Source organism: Pyrus communis, chromosome 6 (assembly GCF_963583255.1).
Source record: "Pyrus communis chromosome 6, drPyrComm1.1, whole genome shotgun sequence".
NCBI lineage: Eukaryota > Viridiplantae > Streptophyta > Magnoliopsida > Rosales > Rosaceae > Pyrus > Pyrus communis.
This window is the reverse complement of record NC_084808.1, coordinates 13625289-13646168: the sequence shown is the minus strand read 5'-3', so window position 1 is coordinate 13646168 and position 20880 is coordinate 13625289. Positions and strand designations below refer to the sequence as shown.

Below are 20880 nucleotides of genomic sequence, written 5' to 3'. Positions count from 1 at the left end.
AATTGCTTCTAAATTAATTTTGATACTTTGACTCACAAATTCCACATAGCATAATTGTGTAATGCACGAACAAATATATATATATCTATATATATATATATATATATATTGACAAAATATATGAACACATATGCAATATATATATATATATATATATATATATAATTGAAAAGAAAATATAAATATAAGGGGGTTCATGCATTATGGGGAATGTTTTCATGTTTCAAGGTTGTTTCAAATATATTAATTTATTTTAAAAGAGCCTGATTGGCAGAAAATAATTGAGCCTTTGATATTGTATAAGAAAGCCTCCTCCATGATTCTTCAATTCATTTGCTTATGGTAAGAGCGTGCTGATAATGTGTTGTAGACCTAATTTACTAAACTGTATTTAGGACCAGAGAGGGAGAAGGCCGACGACAAGAGAGAGGATAGAGAGAGATGTAATTTCGAGGTGTGTGTTGTATCACCCCATTGTGCCTTTATTTATAGTAGTAGGATAGGTTAAATCTTGACCCTAATAGGATTACAACTCTAATAGGATAATATCTAACTTAGATAATATTCCAAGATATCCCTAGATACACTAAGATTTACACAATCACACTCCTAATCTAATAGGATTGCAACATCAACATAATTTTTCTAAAATAAACTCCTACGGATATGAAGTGCTTAAACTTGATTTTTGTATGTTGATAAAACAAAGTAAAAATAAAATTTGAGTTAGGTACAACTTTGTCTCTCAAATTCTAGATTTTGTTAAACCGAAACTTGATTTAGGCACAGCTTGTCATTTTGTGTCTTCATAGTATCAGAGCAAGTAATATGAAGCACAACGACCACACATGCTTCACGACACCTGAGTTGTGTTGTCACATGTTAGACTTAAAAATTCACCATACATGAGGGGGTATATTGAGAATGAATCCCACATTGATGAGAAGAGAGACCTTGCATGTGCTTATAAGTAGTTGGGCTACTCCCCATATTGCCAATTGATTTTATGGTAGAACTTCAACTTTTTTCATAGCTCACTAAATCAAGAGAATTTAAAGTCCTTGATTAATTAAGGTGTAATTTGGTAAACCAGCTTCTCGCTTTGTGACGTGGTAGTAGAGGTTGTTTTGGTACCTTGAGTAATTAAGGCGAAATTTGGTTAGCTTGTTGGATCCTTGTTCTCTATCTCCACCGCAATCATCGATATGGCGGTGCTGGCAACAACAATGATGTCGATGATCGCGGTGGTAATAGTGGTAGGTGGGTAGCAATGAAGGTAGCAATGGTGGCATACATGGTTTTTGTTTTGTTTTTTAATACTTTCACTTGTGAAAATTTAGATACAACAACCATTGACATGAAATAAATAAAAAAATAAAAAAACACCAAAACAAAGTTGGTGTGAAATAATAGAATTGGACCCCTATAGAAAAGGTCCGGATCCCTTCCACTTAATCCTCCTCATCAAACAATCCAGGCCCTTGAAATTTGATTCAACGGCTAAAGTTATTATAACTTTTAGATTATGCCTATGTTTTTAGTCATTGGATCATATTTCAAGAGTCTGGATTGTTTGATGAAGATGATTAGGTGGAAGTGATCCAGAGAGGATCCTTTTCCGACCCCTATATTTAGCATCTCCAATCAAAGAGTCATTTCACCACGTAAACTAAGTAGTAGAACTTGAAGGCATGATGAAACTCAATACCTTAGTTTGACATGAATTGACGTTAGGACTACCTGCTGCCAAATTTGATAGAAAACAAAGTGTTCATTTTATTTTTTTAATTCTTTATTATTATGAATATTTCTTTTAATTCTTTTCTTTTTAAAATCAAGTCTTACATTACTATTGTTACAGCAAAAAACATATAAGTGAAGAAAAAAAAATTGACATTGTCACATAAGACCATCTTTAAAGGAGATGTCAAATTTTAAATATAAAATTTAAATTTGACAGCCCATTTGACATTTTGATATCTCTTAAAGTTTTTCTCTTCACCGATATGTAAAATTTTAACTTAAAGGAAACAAACTAAAATGTATAAATATATTTAAACAATGCATTGGTAATGAAAGGAAATGAAAAGGAAATGCTTTAAACCAATAAAAAAATCAATAAAAAGCATTTAATATTTAATTAAAATTATCTGAAGTTGTTTTCAAATTTGATAGCCACCACCTTTGCTGCCATTCCACGTCATGCCACACAAGAATTGGCATTTCGGTTTGCAAGCACTTATGTTGTCTTTTTTATTTTTTTTTTATTTTTTTATTGTTATAGCTGATGTGGACCTTTTTTCCAGTGTTATTTCTGATACGTACAAATCAGCACTAACAGTAAAAAAACGCATCGACAATGTTTTCCAACAAAAAAACCAAATCTAATGTGGCATGACATGGATTGACTGCAACTTCAAATCTTCTTTTAATGGATCATTAAATGCATATTATTATTGTTTTTGTAAAAACAATTTTTATAATAGTTTAATATATTGTTAAAAAAAAAGTTTCAAAAAAAAAAAAAAAGTTTAATATAATAAAAAAATAGTTTAATTTGACATGTCGGTTGAAGAGAAAAAACTTTTGATCTTTTGAGTACACATCCTTATGGTCCTAGTAACGCATTATATGTGTTTATTTGCTTAAGTTCCAAAGGATGTCAAAGGCACACTCGGTTATCTCATGAATGCTGAAAACAGTCCAAATACACTCAAAATAGAAACACTGTGTACTTTTGACACCCAATTGGCTTTTGATCTTTTGAGTGCTCATTCTTATGGTCCTAATAATGCATTATATGTGTTTATTTGCTTATGTTCCAAAGGGTGTCAATCGCATGCTCGTTTTATCCTATGAATGCCAAAAACAGTCTAAATACACTCAAAATAGAGAAAACTGTGTACTTTTGACACCTAATAATTTTTTGATCTTTTGAGTACACATTCTTATGGTCCTAGTAGCCATTATATGTGTTGATTTTCTTGAGTTCCAAAGGAGTGTCAAACGCACACCCATTTTATCCCATGAATTTCGAAAACAGTCCAAACACACTCCAAATAGACAAACTGTGTACTTTTGACACCCAATAAGCTTTTGATCTTTTTTGTACTTATTATTGTCGTCCTAGTAGGGCATTATATGTGTTTATTTGCTTATATACCGTTAAAAGATGTCAAATTGTTACATAGGCTGTAAAATTAAAATTTATGTTTAAAATTTACATCTTCTTTGAAAGAGTAATGCTAGGAAGACTAAATTTATAGACAAAATTATGGAAACTAAAGAATATGGGAGTTAATGATTGGTTTATTATTTAAGCGTTGATAAACGTGCTCATTGTTATTGGTGACATATAATTTAATTTGCAAATTTAGTTTCCAAAATTTGACTCCCCAGCATTATGCCCGACAATTTCTAACACGACCCGTTAACTTGACACGAAACAACATGAAATTAACAGGTTTTCAGGTCAACACCATAACGAATTGAATCATTATCGGGTAACCTGATGAGCACATGTTAACATGACGGGTCGGTCCAAGTATACATGGCGGTATCCCGTTACACGATAAGAAAAATATTAATTTAATAATTTTATACCACTAAAAAAACTGTACTTAAAAGTAGTAGGATTTAATCTAGAACTGAGTTGAAAGTTTATACACACACACACACACACACACACACACATATATATATATATATGTTTTTTTTTAAAATTAAATTTTAAAAATTGATGATTGTTGGATCTGCTGAGATTTAATCTTGGCCATCCAATGTTTGTCTCAGACTTAAATCAGACTTTCTTTCTTAGCCAGTACCTTTATCTCTCTCGATCTGAACTCTTGAATCTCAGTCTCGAACCTCAACTCTGGCCATCCATGAATCCATGACCACCCTCTCCAGTCTCCCTCCACCACACCACTGTCACCACATACGACCTAGTAACCTACCGCCAATCGATCTACTATGTTTGTCTCTGATTCTTTCTCTCCAGATTGAGCAAATCTCAATCCCTAATTGAGGTAATAGTTGATTCTTTCGAACTACTTTCAAAATATAGGGTTTTGCTTCAAATTAGTTTTCGATTTAAGATTGGTTTCGATTTTTCAATTTGGGGTTTTTCGTTTCGAATTAGTTTTCGAAGTAAGATTTATGTGGCAATGTGGTATGTGCAAATTTAGAAAATAAAATATTTTTCTTAATGGATCATAACAAGTCGGGTTATTTTACCCGTTGGGTAAAATGACATGACCTGTTAAGAACCCGTTAAGATAATGGGTATGACACGACACGATCCGTTAAGATAACAGGTATTACACGAAAGCGACATGAACACGACAAACACGACCTGTTTGTCAGGCCTACTTAGCATTACCCTATTTGAAGATGTTATAAGCCCTTAAATTAATATTTGTTATTCATCTTTTGACATCTCTCATTTGGGGATAATGTGCTTGGTGAAAAGAAAAAAAATAGAAAAAAAAAACGAAAAAAAGGAGACAATTCATTAATAAATTAGTTCAGAGCAGTTTCGTCTTTTCATTTCCCTCCATCCCTGTATTAATGCCGCGTAATCCTTTGTAATTATTGTCGCTTCAACTCCGACCCCCTATTCTCTCTCTCTCTCTCTCTCTCTCTCTCTCTCTCTCTCTCTCTCTCTCAACCAACCAACAAAACCCCAGCTCCTAAATCCATTTTCCTCTTTCCGATTTAATCCGAAATGCTGAAATCCCACTGCACCAACCTTTGAGCTTCGATTTCAAACGTTGATCACCGCATTTTAACAACCGCAAGGGTACCCAGTTTGCTATATCTTTTCTTCTTTTGCATGTTAATGTTCATGTTCGTTTTTCATTTTTCATATGCTTGTGAGATTTGGCTCTCATATTTTTATTTTCTTCAATGCTGTATGCCTAGTTGTTTGTCAAAAGTACACGGAATAACCATATTAATATGTGAAATTATTTGTTTAGGTGGCGAGGAAACGGATATTGCGTTGGTTTGATCATTGTAAATCGTTTCTCCATTGATAATCAGCTCTATGCAAATCATTGCACCATGTTGTCAGGCTATCTTTCGTTATGAAAACCTTGTGATGATACGCGATGGTGACTTTTACGAAGACAGAAATTATGGATACCACCCGTCAAGGAATTTGTACGCAGTTTAGCAATTTGGAATTTAATGTCAAGTTCACTCTGGCATTTGTTCTGAAAGAAGAATTAGAAGATATGTGATGGAGGCCCAGAGAGTGTTCGTAGGTGCATCATGGGATGAATTTTAAAGATAGATTTATTTATTTGTTTTGAGCATTGTTTGGTTAAAGACATTTTGGAATTGTTATTTTCATCAAGGATTTAAAGCTGAAAGGCGATAGGGTGTTCATAGATAAGCTTTTGATGAAGTGGAACTTCTTTTGAGACCATGACTGGTGAGGTTCCTGGTACTTCTGGTCGACAGTTTTGCAGAGATACAACCAATGATGTTCGAAGTGACAGAAATGCTGCGAACGAAAATGTGACTAATATTTGTCTACAGACCGGTGAGGAATTTTCAACCGAGTTTCTGCAGGATCGTATTGCACAAAGAAGATTAGCCCCTGTACTGACTGGCATTGATCTACGCCAGTCGGAACGGTTGGGTTCTAATATAAACCAAAACCCTAAACTGCTTTACGAGGATCTTGGTGGCGTTATGGGGATGAAGAGAATAGATTCCGATTGCAGTTCAGAATTCTCGGATTTTAGTCCAGTTGCTCCGAAAGGTTTTCTAGCGGACACAGAGAAAAATGTTTCTCCTAGTAACATGAGCAGATACCACTTGGAATATGGTGCCATGGGAAAAGCATCGAGTAAGTTTGCTGATGAAGTTAATCGCAATCGGGTTATTCCAAGACCAACTACTCCACCTTTTTATGTTGTGGACTCCCCTCTATCATACACTCCTTATGGTCAAGTATTTGCTGAAGGTTCTTTCTCTTTCAAAATGAAATTTCTCTGCAGCTTTGGGGGAAGAATATTACCTCGGCCAAATGATGGGAAACTCAGATATGTAGGTGGAGATACACGGATTTTATCTATTCGTGAAGGCACCAATTTTGAGGAACTAATGAAGAAGACATTTGCAATTTGCAACCAACATCACACTATCAAGTACCAGCTTCCCGGTGAGGATCTTGATGCACTCGTATCTGTTTGTTCCGATGAGGACCTTCTTCATATGATAGAGGAATATCATGAGCTAGAGAGAACAGAGGGTTCTCAAAGACTGAGGCTCTTCCTTGTACCTTTAACTGAAACAGAGAGCCCAAGTTCTGTCGAGGTAAGGATTACACATCCAATCGGTGCTGACTGCGAATTTGTTTTCGCTGTTAATGGTATGTTAGACCCAAGTCCTCAGAAAAGCTCTAGCGAGCAAACTTTGGCCAGCCAGACTGGAAATCCATCAGATTATAGTCCAACCTTTCATAGAGACTCTCCTACCGGTGCATATTTTGAGACCAAAGATTATAGCCCTAATTCCTCAAGTGCAGTGGGCACATTACCTAAACCTGCTCCTCAGTTCTTAGCTACTCTTCAGATCCCAAAGAAGTCTTTTAATCAATCCCCTCCCATATCCCCGGTTCCACTTCAACACAGAGATCCCAAGAGTTCCAATGTGCAGCTTTATTTGGACCGATCATATTGTGACGGTAATGCAGGCATTGCTCCTTATGGTATGGAAAAATATCCATGTGACAATACCTGTTATCTTGATGCGGGAAGTTATAACAATAATCTTCATCACAGGCCTCCATTGTTAAATCATCATCATCATAACCAATATTTGGCTGAAACTTATAGGGCTAAAAAGTCTCACATTGTGCACTCCCACAATCGTAGTTTTAGCGAAAATTTTGTGCCTTCTGCACAGTATGGCAAAAGTAGTATGGAATCTGAGAGACGTGTGATTCTGGAAAAGGCCCTCCATTCGGAAAAGTTTCTCTCTCGTCCTGAAGATAGAGAGGGACTATCTTCAGGGTCCGGGGAAAGAGATGCTTCTTACCACAGAATAATGCATGCAGTACTTTCTGACTCTCAGTTGCAGGATCATGTTCAGAGGTCCACCGAAGGAGAAGTTATCCCAGTGTCATCACTGAAATACAGACTAGAAAAATCACCTTCGTTGAAGATACAAAGGTCCTCGCAAGAACGGCCTGTGCAACAGGAAGTGATTCTTGATGGGAAACATCAAATTGCTAAACACGGTAATGAATTCACAATCAGGAAACCTGACCAATGTAAAGTGGAACGAGGTCTGGAGATGTTGAACCAGACGGACAGGAATGACACTTGTGCTGATAAAAAATGGAAACACTTTGAAGGAAATGTTGAAGTTACATCAAATGATATTGTCATGGAATTTAAGAAGGAACAAAATGTGAACTGCCTTCTCAGTGATTGCTTAGCTATGGAACATTCACAATTCCCTGAAAGTGGGATTTTTTGTTCATCAAACCCCGAAACTGAAGGTTCTGAAGATACTACGGGCCCCCAAGGCTATGGATTTGACACAACTTCTCAGTTTTCTCTTAGGAGCCAAAACTGTACTAGAGATCAGCGGTGTGCTACAGTTGAGACAGTAAGCAGTCAAACAGTTTCTCATCAGTCACGTGAACTACTACCTGTTGCATCTCAGGAGTTTTTAGTCTCAACATCTGTAAGTACTCATCCCTTTGAGTTTATTTATTTATTGCTTTGAATCTCTGCCTCAAGTGTCCTGATATTTTTATTTCAACTGTTGGAACCTGTTCAGAAATTGGCTACAACTGCTGCACCAGACAGAGAATTTTCTCTCCATGATAAGGAGTCAATAAATTATCCTGAGTATTTGGTTGAAAACATATATCTCAGCAGACAGTCTTCTGAAGTAACCAACTGTGAAGGTGCTATCCCTGCCCAATCACAGCCACTGGATAATCGGCATGACAACAAGGTGATGGACTCAGTGATTATTGTAGAAGACTTGACTAATAATACACCACCTGGTATCCCTACCTCCAAAGTGGTCTATAACGTCTCACATATAGAAGATGAGGCCAGTGATGATTGTTCATCAACTGGAGAAACAGAGACCGGAAGTTCAGCTACAGCATCTCATAACAAGGTAAGCTCCCTATTCAAATTTGAGCAATGATTTTATGGAACTTTTCGATGGTAAACTTGAGCTCCTATTTTCTATTTTATAGGCTGTGACAGCTGACAGAAGTCATAGGCATGACACTATTAGCGATGTTGCAATAGCGGAAATGGAAGCAGGCATCTATGGTTTGCAGGTTGAGAACTACTATCTTGATTGATATATTCATGATCGGATGTTAATTCTCTCCTCTCTACATATCATGAATGCTTAGTTTGTTTCTCTACCATGCAATTTTGTTTTTGGCGCGACTCTCTTATACTATCTTTAATGTAAAATCATCTACCCTATATACAGATCATAAAGAATGATGATCTCGAAGAACTGCAGGAGTTAGGATCTGGTACATATGGAACTGTCTATCATGGAAAGTGGAGAGGAACAGATGTTGCAATTAAGAGGATAAAAAAGAGTTGTTTCTCCGGCAGATCATCAGAGCAAGATCGACTGGTTGGTCCCCAAAGTCATTAGTTTTCAAATTTCGGAATTTCATATCTAATTACAGTACATATTGGGATCATTTGTACTGTAAATTATAACATAATGTGCAGGCTATTCACAACCAAAAACTTGAGAAAACAATTCAATTATATACTAAATTTATGTTACAGCTTCCCAATGCCTCGAGATATACATACAAAATTTCTTGGGGTTAAATGTAGATCCAACATTTTGAATATTTTCGCAATGAAAACGCAGATCCCTTGTTTTGACAGACTAAGGACTTCTGGAGAGAGGCAAAGATTCTGTCAACCCTTCACCATCCCAATGTTGTAGCATTCTATGGCGTGGTGCCTGATGGGCCTGGGGGGACGTTAGCAACTGTAGCTGAATTCATGGTGAATGGGTCGTTGAGGCATGTCCTAATAAGGAAAGATAGGTTAGTTGATCCATCTTTGTTTTGATCAATATATCCTCTGACATGAAAAAGATTTATGCAGTCATCAGATTCTTCATGCAGAGTGCTTGATCGTCAAAAGAGGCTCATAATCTTAATGGACACAGCTTTTGGCATGGAGTATTTGCATTTGAAAAATATTGTTCACTTTGATTTGAAGTGTGACAATTTACTAGTTAATTTGAGGGATCCCGAACGGCCCATATGCAAGGTAATTTGTTCAATACAAAATGTAGCATACCCTTCTTGTCTTCTGTATTTTTATTTTTTTTTATTTTTTTATTTTTTTATTTTTTTTTTTACAATGGATTCAGACATAATTACTAGTTTCGCTATGTTTTTCAATTAAAAGATATTAAGAAGTAGTTCTTTTAAAAACAGTCCTTTTATTCACCAGGCAAGAATGCCTCTTTGTACATGGAAGTTACTATACAGTTCTCCTTGGTGGTTATATGATGCTTTGCAGGTTGGAGATTTTGGTTTGTCAAGAATTAAGCGCAACACACTAGTATCTGGTGGTGTTCGAGGAACCCTTCCGTGGATGGCACCAGAACTATTAAATGGTAGCAGTAACCGGGTCTCTGAGAAGGTTAGGAACTTGGAATATCATTTTTATGAACGGGGATGAGCAAATCATGCCTAAAAATTTTAACCTGATCATGTGGGTGTTCATTCTTTGACAGGTTGATGTCTTCTCATTCGGTATTGTAATGTGGGAGATCCTGACTGGGGAGGAACCGTACGCTAACATGCACTGTGGTGCTATCATAGGTAAGTTTTTCTAGCATATTTTGCTTAAAGAGTTGTTTTATCTAAATTTATTCTTAAACGCGTTGAGAAACTTCATTCTGCCTAAATGTAGCATGAAAAACGTATGATTTCAGCATCCCTGCATAAACTGTTACCTTCCACTTTGAAACTTGATTTGTTATTGTTTTATCTGAATTACTGAATTTCTATTTTCATCTACTTCCACTGAAGGGGGAATTGTAAATAACACATTGAGGCCTTCTATTCCAAAGCGTTGTGATTCTGAATGGAAAAAACTAATGGAACAGTGCTGGTCGCCGGATCCTGCTGATCGTCCATCATTCACAGAGATAACACATAGGCTTCGTGACATGTCAATAGCACTCCAGAAAAAGCGGCCCAGTCTTGCAAGTAGATGAAACGTAAAATCGCATGTTAATCAGACTCACTAACATAGAAATAGTTTCGGCATAATACAATCACTATACTTTATTGGAAATGAGTTCATTCCCGCTCACAGAGCACTCTTACATTTAGGTACTTTTACGTTTAAATTTACTTACATTTTCCCACATCACTTTATGATTTCGTCACCTTCCAGGTGTTAACCAGCATAACTCGATTCAGAATCCAAGTGGACATTGCGGGTCGGGGTGTGTCACATTTCTCTACACAATTCTACAAACACATCTCTCTCTTTTCTCTCTTGATCGCCAGTCTCCTTCCCCTTGTCAGATAAAATAGGCTACAACATATTGATGCACTTTAATATTTTATTAATTTTACAAAAATTTATCCAAAATTTGAAGCCTCTCTCTACTCGGTTCCCTGTAAATGGATAAATCCGTAGCAAGGGTTTTCAAACCATTGAAAACTAGTGTGTGCTATTAGGTGACAAGTGAAGCCTAATCATTTGAAGATTAGGACTAGTTACTAATTTTCATACCATTTACCAAATAATATTGTTCACAAATATAAACTTAACAATTATTCATATTTTCAAATTCATTTACTTACCAAAAAAAAAAAAAAAGAGTAAATTACATTTTACCACCTCAGGTTTGGAATCGATTTCAATTCCTTATAACATCTTTAAAAAATTTCAATTTCATACATTTACTTATCATTTTATTTCAATTTCATATATCCATTACGTAAACCGTTAAGTGATGACGTGGCAAATATGAGATCCACATTTGTGCTGACGTGGCTGCCAAATTTATGCCACGTAGAAAAATTAATAATTTTTATGCATTTAAAATATTATAATAATTTACCCTATTTAAAAAAAAAAAAAAAATCTCATCTTCTTCCTCGAGTCCTTTCTTTTCCCTGCAACCCAAACACCCCATCCCCAGCCATCCACCACCCCCACCTCCATCTCCACCTCCACCTCCCCCGCAACCCACCACCCCCACTCCACCTCCCCCGCAACCCCCCCCCCCAACCCTACCCCACCCAAAACCCCAAAAAACCCAACTGTTCAACCCGTAGCCATGGCCAGTGAAATCAAGTTGAAGATGAATAATCGAAGTCCAAACTGCCTCTGCCACCTCCATATGCTCCCGCAACCCAACACCATCTTCAAACCCAGCAAAATGCAGCAGTAATCCCGCACTTAAGACTGCTGGCGAGTCTCTTGCACCGTTTGATTTGAAGGTTAAACAATTAGGGTTTAAAGGCTGGGCTTAGTCATGGATGAAGGCACGAAGACAGAGAGGATGGTCGTTGGTGGATGGAGTCGACGATGAAGATGAGAGAATGGAGGGTAGGTGCGAGTTACAGAGGAGAGAAAGGTGGGTGGGTTGCAGATGAGAGAATGGAGAAAAGGGGTGGGGATGATGAGGTAGGAGACGGGTGGGTTTTGGGGTTTTGGGTGGGGTAGGGTGGGGTGGGGGGGGGGTTGCGGGGGAGGTGGGGGTGGGGTGGGGTGGGATGAGGTTTCTGGGTTGTAGGGAAGGGGAAATGTAACATCCCACATCGCCCAGGGGAGTGGATCCTCTAAGCCTTATATGTATATTCTCATCTCTACCTAGCATGAGATCTTTTGGGAGCTCATTAGCTTTGGGTTCTATTGGAACTCCGAAGTTAAGCGAGTTCGTGCGAGAGCAATCCCAAGATGGGTGACCTACTGGGAAGTTCTCGTGTGAGTTCCCAAAACAAAATCGTGAGTGCGTCGTCGGGGCCCAAAGAGGACAATATCGTGCTACGATGGAGTCGAGCCTGGAATATGGTGGGGGCTTGGGCCGGGATGTGACAATTTGGTATCAGAGCCAATCCTTGGCCGAAAGTGTGTCGACGAGGACGTCGGGCCCCTAAGGGGGGTGGATTGTAACATCCCACATCGCCCAGGAGAGTTGATCTTCTAAGCTTTATATGTATATTCCCATCTCTACCTAGCACGAGGCCTTTTGAGAGCTCACTGGCTTTGAGTTCCATTAGAACTCCGAAGTTAAGCGAGTTCGCGCGAGAGCAATCCCAAGATGGGTGACCCATTGGGAAGTTCTCGTGTGAGTTCCCAAAAACAAAATCGTGAGGGCGTGGTCGGGGCCCAAAACGGACAATATCATGCTACGATAGAGTCGAGCCTAGAATATGGTGGGGGCCTGGGCCGGGATGTGACAATTTGGTATCAAAGCCAATCACTGGGCGAAAGTGTGTCGACAAGGACGTCGGGCCCCTAAAAGGGGTGAATTGTAACATCCCACATCGCCCAGGAGAATAGATCTTCTAAGCCTTATATGTATATTCTCATCTCTACCTAGCACGAGGCCTTTTGAGAGCTCACTGGCTTCGGGTTCCATCGGAACTCCGAAGTTAAGCGAGAAAAGGGCGAGAGATGGGCGACCCACTGGGAAGTTCTCATGTAAATTCCTAGAAACAAAACCGTGAGGGCGTGGTTGGGGCCCAAAGCGGACAATATCGTGCTACGGTGGAGTCGAGTCTAGGATGTGGTGAGGGCCCGGGCCGAGATGTGACAATTTGGTATCAGAGCCAATCCCTGGCAGGAAGTGTGTCAACGAGGACGTCGGGCCCCTAAGGGGGTTGGATTGTAACATCCCACATCGCCCAGGGGAGTGAATCCTCTAACCCTTATATGTATATTACAATCTCTACCTCGCACGAGGCTTTTTGGGAGCTCATTGGCTTTGGGTTCCATCAGAACTCTGAAGTTAAGCGAGAAATGGGCGAGGGCATTCCCAGGATGGGTGACCCACTGGGAAGTTCTCATGTGAGTTCCCAAAAAAAAAATCGTGAGGGCATGGTCGAGGCCCAAAGCAGACAATATCGTGCTACGGTGGAGTCGAGCCTCGGATGTGATAGGAAGGGCTCGGGGAGATGAGTTTTTTTTTTTTATTTTAAATAAGGTAAATTATTATAATAGTTTAAATGCATAAATTTTTTTTTTTGCCACGTGGCACAAATTTGGCAGCCACGTCAGCACAAATGTGGATCCCATATTTGCCACATCATCACTTAACGGTTTAATTAACAAATTTTCTAATGGATGTATGAAATTGAAATAAAATTATAAGTAAATGTATGAAATTGAAATTTTTTAAAGATGTTGTAAGGAATTGAAATCGACCCCAAACCTGAGGGGATAAAATGTAATTTAGCAAAAAAAAAAAAAAAAAAAAAAGGAGGTAGAATGATGGAGAATCCATGATTCCATCTCTATTGGCTATTTAGGAGAATATTTTTGCTCACCACCCTCAAGTCATGGTGAAGCTCTCCATTCTATTTATCCCCATTAGATGAATTTAAATTTTAAAATTTGTGTAGTGAATAGACAGAAATCTCAAAATTTAAACTCATTCAACAGTAATAAATAAGGTAGTGGACATCGCGATTTAGGATTTAGGGCGCTAAGGCGCTGGTCGGGCAACGGGTGAGAGCCTAGCGCCTAGATTGTGTGATCTTCCATTTACCAAAAAAACAAAAAACTAAAAAGGTATGTATGAAAAGACTAACGGCCAGTTTGGGATTGTTGCGCATTTTAAAAAACATGTTTTTACTGTGCTTTAAGAATAATCAGTTGTAAAGTAAAGTAGCAGTGTAGAAGTATTTGGTAAATTTCAAGATTAAAGTGATATAATTGTAGATAATGGCAAAAATAAACAGGGTAGCGGGAATATTGGCGAATTCAATGGTGAGAGCAATGGTGGTGGTGGTGATGGTAGTGGTGGTGGCAACAATGGTGATGGCAGGGACAAAGGTGAAGGTTGGTGTAAACGACAAACGTTTTTTGAGGTTTTCTTTTAATTCACTTTGTTGGTATATAACCAAACTGAATCAGCAAAATTTGTGATTACAGTACCACCAAGCGGCATTGCTGAGTGGTAGTACATCTCTACTCAAATTTTTCCATGTGTACATTAATACACATAAACTTCTGCGGTTAATTCTGAAGTTACAAACCCTAAACAAGGTGGTTAACCACCATATGGCCGATGCTACCCACAAGCTTGTGATACGACCCAATTCTCAATTCCCTTAATCAACCTACAAGTAGCACAAGAAAGCTATGGAAGAAGAGGGAAGAAGAGATGAAGGAGCAGAGCTCCAGATATTTTTGTATTTAATTTATTTCTTGTCAATTCTGATCTGCCACAAAACTGACGGTGGCGTGACTGACAGGTGCTTTACGTTTGGATCTGCAATTTCTCTGCAATAATATTTTCTATAAGTGTATAATTAAGAAAGACATCAAGAAGATGGGATAAATCTCAAATCCAGTTAATCGGAGTGGCCATAAAGATTAATTAACCCCCGAACAAAAGAAAACCCTTTAACGTAGTGTTAAACGCCAGAATTTTAAGTTTGTTGATGATTGGTATTACTGTATCGCTTAATAATTTCTCAAGATTCTAATGCTGTCGAATTAACTTGCTTGTAAATGAAGTTTCTTCTTATTCACAAGATTCTAATGCTACGGGCTCCACCTCTGGTACCACAATGAATGAAACAAGTAAAAGGGCAAACATATTTTTAACCTTGATTATTCATTTGTTATACTCAATACATACAGCCATTCCTTGTCCAAAATTATACTCTTCCATGCTATTAATACAAAGCATGCAATAACGTGATGGCGAAACATGAGTAAAATCTCCATTCTCTACAAAATCAGCAAGCTAACTGATCTCTAAACGACGAAATCTCTTCAAATATAGCAAGTCTCCTCGACCTTTGAGGAGTCCACTGCTTCACCAAGTGGTCAAGCCCCTCGAGAAAGGCATCTTCCATATTTAAACTTAACGAATTGGGAGGTAAAACTACACGTTGACATTGCTCTAGCTCCTGCACCAGTTCCTCGGCACGAACTTTTGACTTGGGCTCATCAGATCCCGGAAGCATGCCCTTCAACACATGGTCAACAACTGATTGCGCCTCCGCATACCTTCTTTGCTTGATCAGGCACAGGCATAAGTTGCAGGCCTTGTTTGCATCCGGGTCAATGATTTGGGCTTTACGATACACCACTTCTGCAGCCGCATGGTTCCCTTGTTGCATGTATGCCCAACCTAAGTTGCCCTGCTCACACATCTCTAAAGTAAGAACTCTGAGATATGGTGACATTAAAAAAGGAAAATGCTTGGTTGGAGGACATTTTTCAGAGGTTTAGAAGCAGCACTATCAATCTTCACAAGTTTTTATTTGGAGAAACAGAGAAGAGAATGATGCTGAAAAGCTTTGAAGTCAGCTGCCTTTATGTATATTTTTAAGTGGGGCTGCTAAGGTAATCTTCTGAGAAAGCTTGTTTTCTGAAGAATATAACAGCCATTGATTAACTCAAAGGTGAATCTTATTGTTGGGAAAACATGCTAAACAACCCAAGGAGTTTTCGGTTAGCAACCAGAGTAATGTCAAAATCACAACTGTGCTGGAAATATTACCGGCAATTAATTTTAGAATTTTCAGATTCTAAAGAAACCTAGAGAGAAACTGTGTTGTACTGAGACTCTTTTAACACTAGAGAAAGCTGAACGAGAAGTGCACTAAGATCCCAAAAAGACAACATTTTTAATAAGGTCACTCACAAGCACTCTGCAATCTAATATAGTAATGAAGAGAGAATAAATTCCCGCAACTTAGTACTGACCAGTATCCTGGAGGTTTCTTGCTTGATTGTGACTTGGAATTTCCTTCCATGAGAGCGCGCTGTCTTGGTGTGCTTGCCATTGAAGACCTCTCCCTGGAAAATCATCCGAAGCTTCTGTTTTAATAGCTCTATTTGTTCCTCAACTCTTCCACATTTCTGCCAAATTTGTATATATCGTGAGAAACAAATTTCAATATAGAGGCAAAAAAGCAGGATTAAAATTCATATTATGGTCAGAAGGAGTGTTAGCTGATGCCACCTACTGTTTGGCCTCAAGTTTTGAGTAAATAAGAAAGCAAAAAGGAAAGAAAAGTGCGCCTGGTTTGACAGCATGAGTGTTCTTCAAAAAGCTGGGGTGATTGATTTGAAGGCATCGCCAAGATTGACAATTAATCGGAAAAAAAAAATAAAAAACACTCAACACTTGTTGGAACTTATGGTGCGTCGACATTCATGATATATACAGATCCATTTTCTATGTACAAAAATAGACATTCATCAGATGCCAGATACGGTAACAAAACAGTCCACCTCAAAGTTGCTGATATAACATCCATTTAGAGTAAGCTTGCAGATTTACCTTGTACAAGTCGATTAGTACATTGTCAAGGGATTCCTGTGCTTGCCTGGAGCACCGATCCCTGAAAGACTTTATTGCTTCAATTGCTTCTTCTGCTCTATCCTGTTGCTTCATGACCACTGCCATGTCTTTGAGGGAACTATCCACCCTATCACCCGCAGTTATTGCCTTCCAGAACAGTACAATAGCCGCTTCCGGATCTTTCTGAACTAACTGCATTTGCGCAAAGAAGACAATGAACAAAACAATATTAGCTAAATAGCAGATCGTCTAACAGCGGTTACCACTCTCAGATTAACCAACGGATTAAAATACCATACTCCGTAATCCACAATCAAAATTCAAACCAATTCAATTTCATAATACCAAATTACCAATGGAAAAAGATAATTCAGAAAGGGAATTGTTATTAGCACTCCAAAAATCTCATTCTACACTCCAAACTTTCTATATTAAGCAAGAAAAATATACTTATGAGAAGTGTAGAATGAGATTTTTGGAGTGCCGATAACACTTCCCTTCAGAAAAGAAAATCAATATTCTTGATTCCCCCATAACTGTGGTAGATTGGAGAGTTTTCTTTTAGGATAATGCTAGGAATACCAAATTTTTTAAACCAAATGATGTGTCACCAATAAGAAACAAGACTTACATTTCCCGGAATTCATTCCCTCAACTTAAGGGATTCGAACTTGGGGTGTGGAGGTTGAGCACACTCACTAAAAGTTCAACGTTTTTCCATTTTAGTAATATAAAGATTTTAAGAAAGCCATAACTGAGGATTTCCGAGAATTTATTATCCAGAAAATTACCAAATATAATGTGAGATGTTCAATGAAACTGGAAATTTATTAATTCATCAAATCCCAAACAAAATTAAATTGAAATCAACTAACGAGTAATTAAATAAGCATATGATTAATTCATCTATATATCCTAAAAATACATAAGTAGGTCAAATTGTATGAAGAGAGAAGACCTGGACGTGCTTGGCTCTGACGTAAGGGCTGTCACCAGGAGGCAGCTTGTGAAGAACATGGTAAGGAGGAGACTGCTGCTGCTGCTGCACCTGATCAGTCCTCTCTCCATTCCTTGGGCTCGTCATCTTCTGCAGGCTGCTGGTGAGTTTTTGTTCATAAACTTGGACAATTTTTCGTCTTCCAGTTCTTTCATACTCTACGAATGATATAATATCATATGGTTAGGAAAGTGAATGGGAAGGAAGGTGGCCTGGATTGCGTCCAGGTTCGTGGTGGAGATGGGTGGGGACATGTTCCCTTGCCAAGTAATCAGATTGGAAACGTGCACTTGCCGCAAGCGAGAAATGGGGCGAATCCGACGACGTCCCATTCTCCCTGCCAACACGCATATCATAAATATATGCCTTTTATTATTCATATAAGTCGTGAATCAGACCAACCCCATTTAAGAGGTGACAAATATCGTTCAAACAAAAAATTCAAAAGCGAGTTTGTTATTTTTGCTATTTTAACGAGTTACTTTATTAATTCGTAAGGGAGTAATTTAGAGTTAAAGTATCCGAAGGCAAGTAATATTTCCAGCCCGTTCAATGGTAGTGGGCCAAATCCCTATATTTTGTATTGGCGTTATTTGTTTAACTTGTTTAAGTCCATGTAATTTGTGCGTCAAATTTAAAAAAAAAAATTAGTGTACATGATCTTGCCATTTACCCAAAACAAAAACGACCAATTTTGTTCTTTGTTCTTTTGAGTGTTAAAAATGACCAAATTTTGAATTATCCAATAGAGTAATCTTTCGCTTATGCAACAAAATTAGTCATTAGGTTGTAAACCCTCGGAATATTTGTGGGCTTTATTTTTCTTTAGTTATGCTTTTCTAAGATGTCTACAGTTGCCTAATCAACAAAGAAAAGATAAAATCTGACCAAATGGGAAACGAGTCGAAGAAAAAAAGAAAAAGAAAAAGAAAGGAGTTAAGGTATCGTTTGGTATGCAGACGGAATGGGACGGGACGGGACAGGATGGAACGGAATGGAGTGGGAGCAAAGATGCCCTCGGATGGAAATAAGGAGAAAGAAGAAGGAGACGGAGAGGTTATAATTTTGTGTTCCACCGATGTGGAACGAGTTGTTCCAGGGGGGTGAGGTGGAACGAAAATTCACCCAAAACTCGTCCCGTGGAACAACTCGTTCCACCCGCTTTAGGCGCACCAAACGTGGGATGGAACGTCTTGTCCCACTCTGTTCCGTCCTGTCCCACGTACCAAACGGTACCTAAAAGAAAAGATAAGTCTATATATGTTCTTTAAGAGCAACTCCAACGTGTGAAACCTCCTCCCACACAATACACTATGCTATTCATCTAGTGAACAATAACTGCCCTTAATGAATAGTAATCGCTTTTTGCATCTCCACCGTTACACTTCAATAGCCCTGGCAATAGGCAATAAAATATTAGTATTTTTTTTTATTTATAAAATAATACAAAATAATTTTAATTGTAATTTCGGATAAGATTTTTAATCGTTCTCGTTGCGCCACGTGTCATTATCCGAAATATTATTAAATAATATAAAATAATTTTATTTGTAATTTCGGATAAGATTTTTAATCGTTCTCGTTGCTCCACTTGTCATAAAATCCGAAATGACAATTATTGGGGATGGATTTCCGATAAGATTTTTAATATTACTCATTGCGCCACGTGTCATTATCCGAAAATACAATTATTGGTGAAGGATTTATGATAAGATTATTAACCAATCACGTCGCGCCACATGTCATAATCTGTTTACAATCTTTGAGGATAGATTTCCATTAGATTTTTAACGAATGACGGCATGTCACGTGTCATTATCCGAAAATACAATTATTGTTGATGGATTTCTAATAAGATTATTAACCAATCACGTCGCGCCATGTATTATAATCTATTTATAATCTTTAAGGATAGATTTCCTTCAGATTTTTAACGAATGATGGCATGCCACGTGGCATTATCTACAACCTAATCCTTTCTGAATCCTCCATATAATCCACCATCCATCCTCACAAATCTCACACCAATTTTCTCAAGATCTCTATCATTATTCATAGTTTCTGCTTCCTTTTTCACAAAAATCTCTATCATTATTCATAGTTTCTGCTTCTTTCTTAGAATGTCTTCTTCTTCCTCAAGGATGATGTGGGAACTCAATCAGGAAGAGGAAGAATTGTTTAACCAATCAGAAGGAATGTTCAATCTCCAGGTGGCAAAAAATAAGAGGGAATAGGATGAGGAGCATAGAAGGAGAGATGACGAAGCAAAAATGGCCAGAGCCTCACATTCCCGTAGAGTCATCCAAGCTATGGCTTAGATCTATAGGCCCAGCCGTTCCGGAAACCTTGATAGAAGCAGGCAACGACGAGATACGGAACTCTTGGACGATTATTTTGTCCGTAATAGTGCATTCCCTGATACGTACATTAGACGTCGTTTTAGAATGGAATGACATTTGTTCAATAAAATCATGATTGTTGTTTGCAATCATGATTCTTACTTTGTGCAAAAGAAGGATGCTTTTAGTGTTATGGGTTTCCTTCCTCAGCAAAAAATTATTGTTGCCTTACGGATGCATGCATATAGAGCATTTGCAGGCCAAGTGGATGAGATAACGAGGATGGGGAAATCAACCATTCTTGAGTCCCTGATGAGGTTTTGCGGAGCAATCGAATCTATCTACACCGCAAAGTACCTCCGGAAACCTACAAACATGGACTTGCAAAGGCTTCTGAAAAAGGCTGAGATGCGTGGTTTTCCTAGGATGATTGGAAGCATTGATTGTATGCACTGGACGTGGAAAAATTGTCCAAGTGCATGGCAAGGCACTCATGGGGACAAAAAATGAGCAAAAAGTATCATTTTGGAGGCGGTGGCATCTTTTGATTCATTGCTTTAGCACGCCTTTTTCGGGGTTCCGGGAGCTCAAAATGATCTCAACGTCCTTACCCAATCCCCAGTGTTCAACGATGTCCTGCAATGAAAGGCACCAAAAGTCACATATGAGGTCAACGAATGTATGTACGACGAGCCATACTACCTAGCTGACGGCATTTACCCAAGGTGGTCAACATTTGTCAAAACAGTGCCACATCGGTGAAGTGCAAAGGAAAAACACTTTGCAAGCTATCAAGAGGGATACAAGAAAGATGTGGAGCGTTGTTTCGATATCCTCCAAGCTTGCTGAGCGACCGTCAAGGGTGCTGCCAGATTGTTTGATGTAGAGTCGCTTCGATCCATCATGATGACGTGCATCATTCTTCACAACATGATTATAGAAGATGAGTACGATTATGAAGCTGTTGATAAATATGAGCCAGACACAATGAACAATTCAAGAACA

General features: G+C 38.3%; 3 protein-coding genes across 3 annotated transcripts; 2 read left to right on the top strand and 1 right to left on the bottom strand.

Annotated features, from left to right (window-relative positions):
- Positions 1 to 5430: 5430 nt before the first annotated feature.
- LOC137736079 (uncharacterized) lies at positions 5431 to 10291 on the top strand. Its single transcript, XM_068475417.1, has 9 exons — positions 5431 to 7704; positions 7801 to 8151; positions 8234 to 8320; positions 8482 to 8634; positions 8901 to 9064; positions 9146 to 9293; positions 9549 to 9671; positions 9766 to 9853; positions 10064 to 10291. The coding sequence occupies exons 1-9, from the start codon at positions 5431 to 5433 to the stop codon at positions 10249 to 10251; spliced, it is 3576 nt and encodes a 1191-aa protein (XP_068331518.1). The 3' UTR covers positions 10252 to 10291.
- A 4507-nt stretch (positions 10292 to 14798) lies between these two features.
- Positions 14799 to 17703, bottom strand: LOC137737017 (protein SULFUR DEFICIENCY-INDUCED 2). Its single transcript, XM_068476358.1, has 4 exons — positions 17498 to 17703; positions 16519 to 16731; positions 15939 to 16094; positions 14799 to 15370 (listed from the first exon to the last, which is right to left on the bottom strand). Exons 1-4 carry the CDS (start codon positions 17621 to 17623, stop codon positions 14963 to 14965), a joined length of 903 nt encoding a protein of 300 aa, XP_068332459.1. The 5' UTR covers positions 17624 to 17703; the 3' UTR covers positions 14799 to 14962.
- A 2304-nt stretch (positions 17704 to 20007) lies between these two features.
- LOC137736078 (uncharacterized) lies at positions 20008 to 20385 on the top strand. The gene has a single exon (XM_068475416.1). It carries the CDS (start codon positions 20008 to 20010, stop codon positions 20383 to 20385), a length of 378 nt encoding a protein of 125 aa, XP_068331517.1.
- Positions 20386 to 20880: the final 495 nt, after the last annotated feature.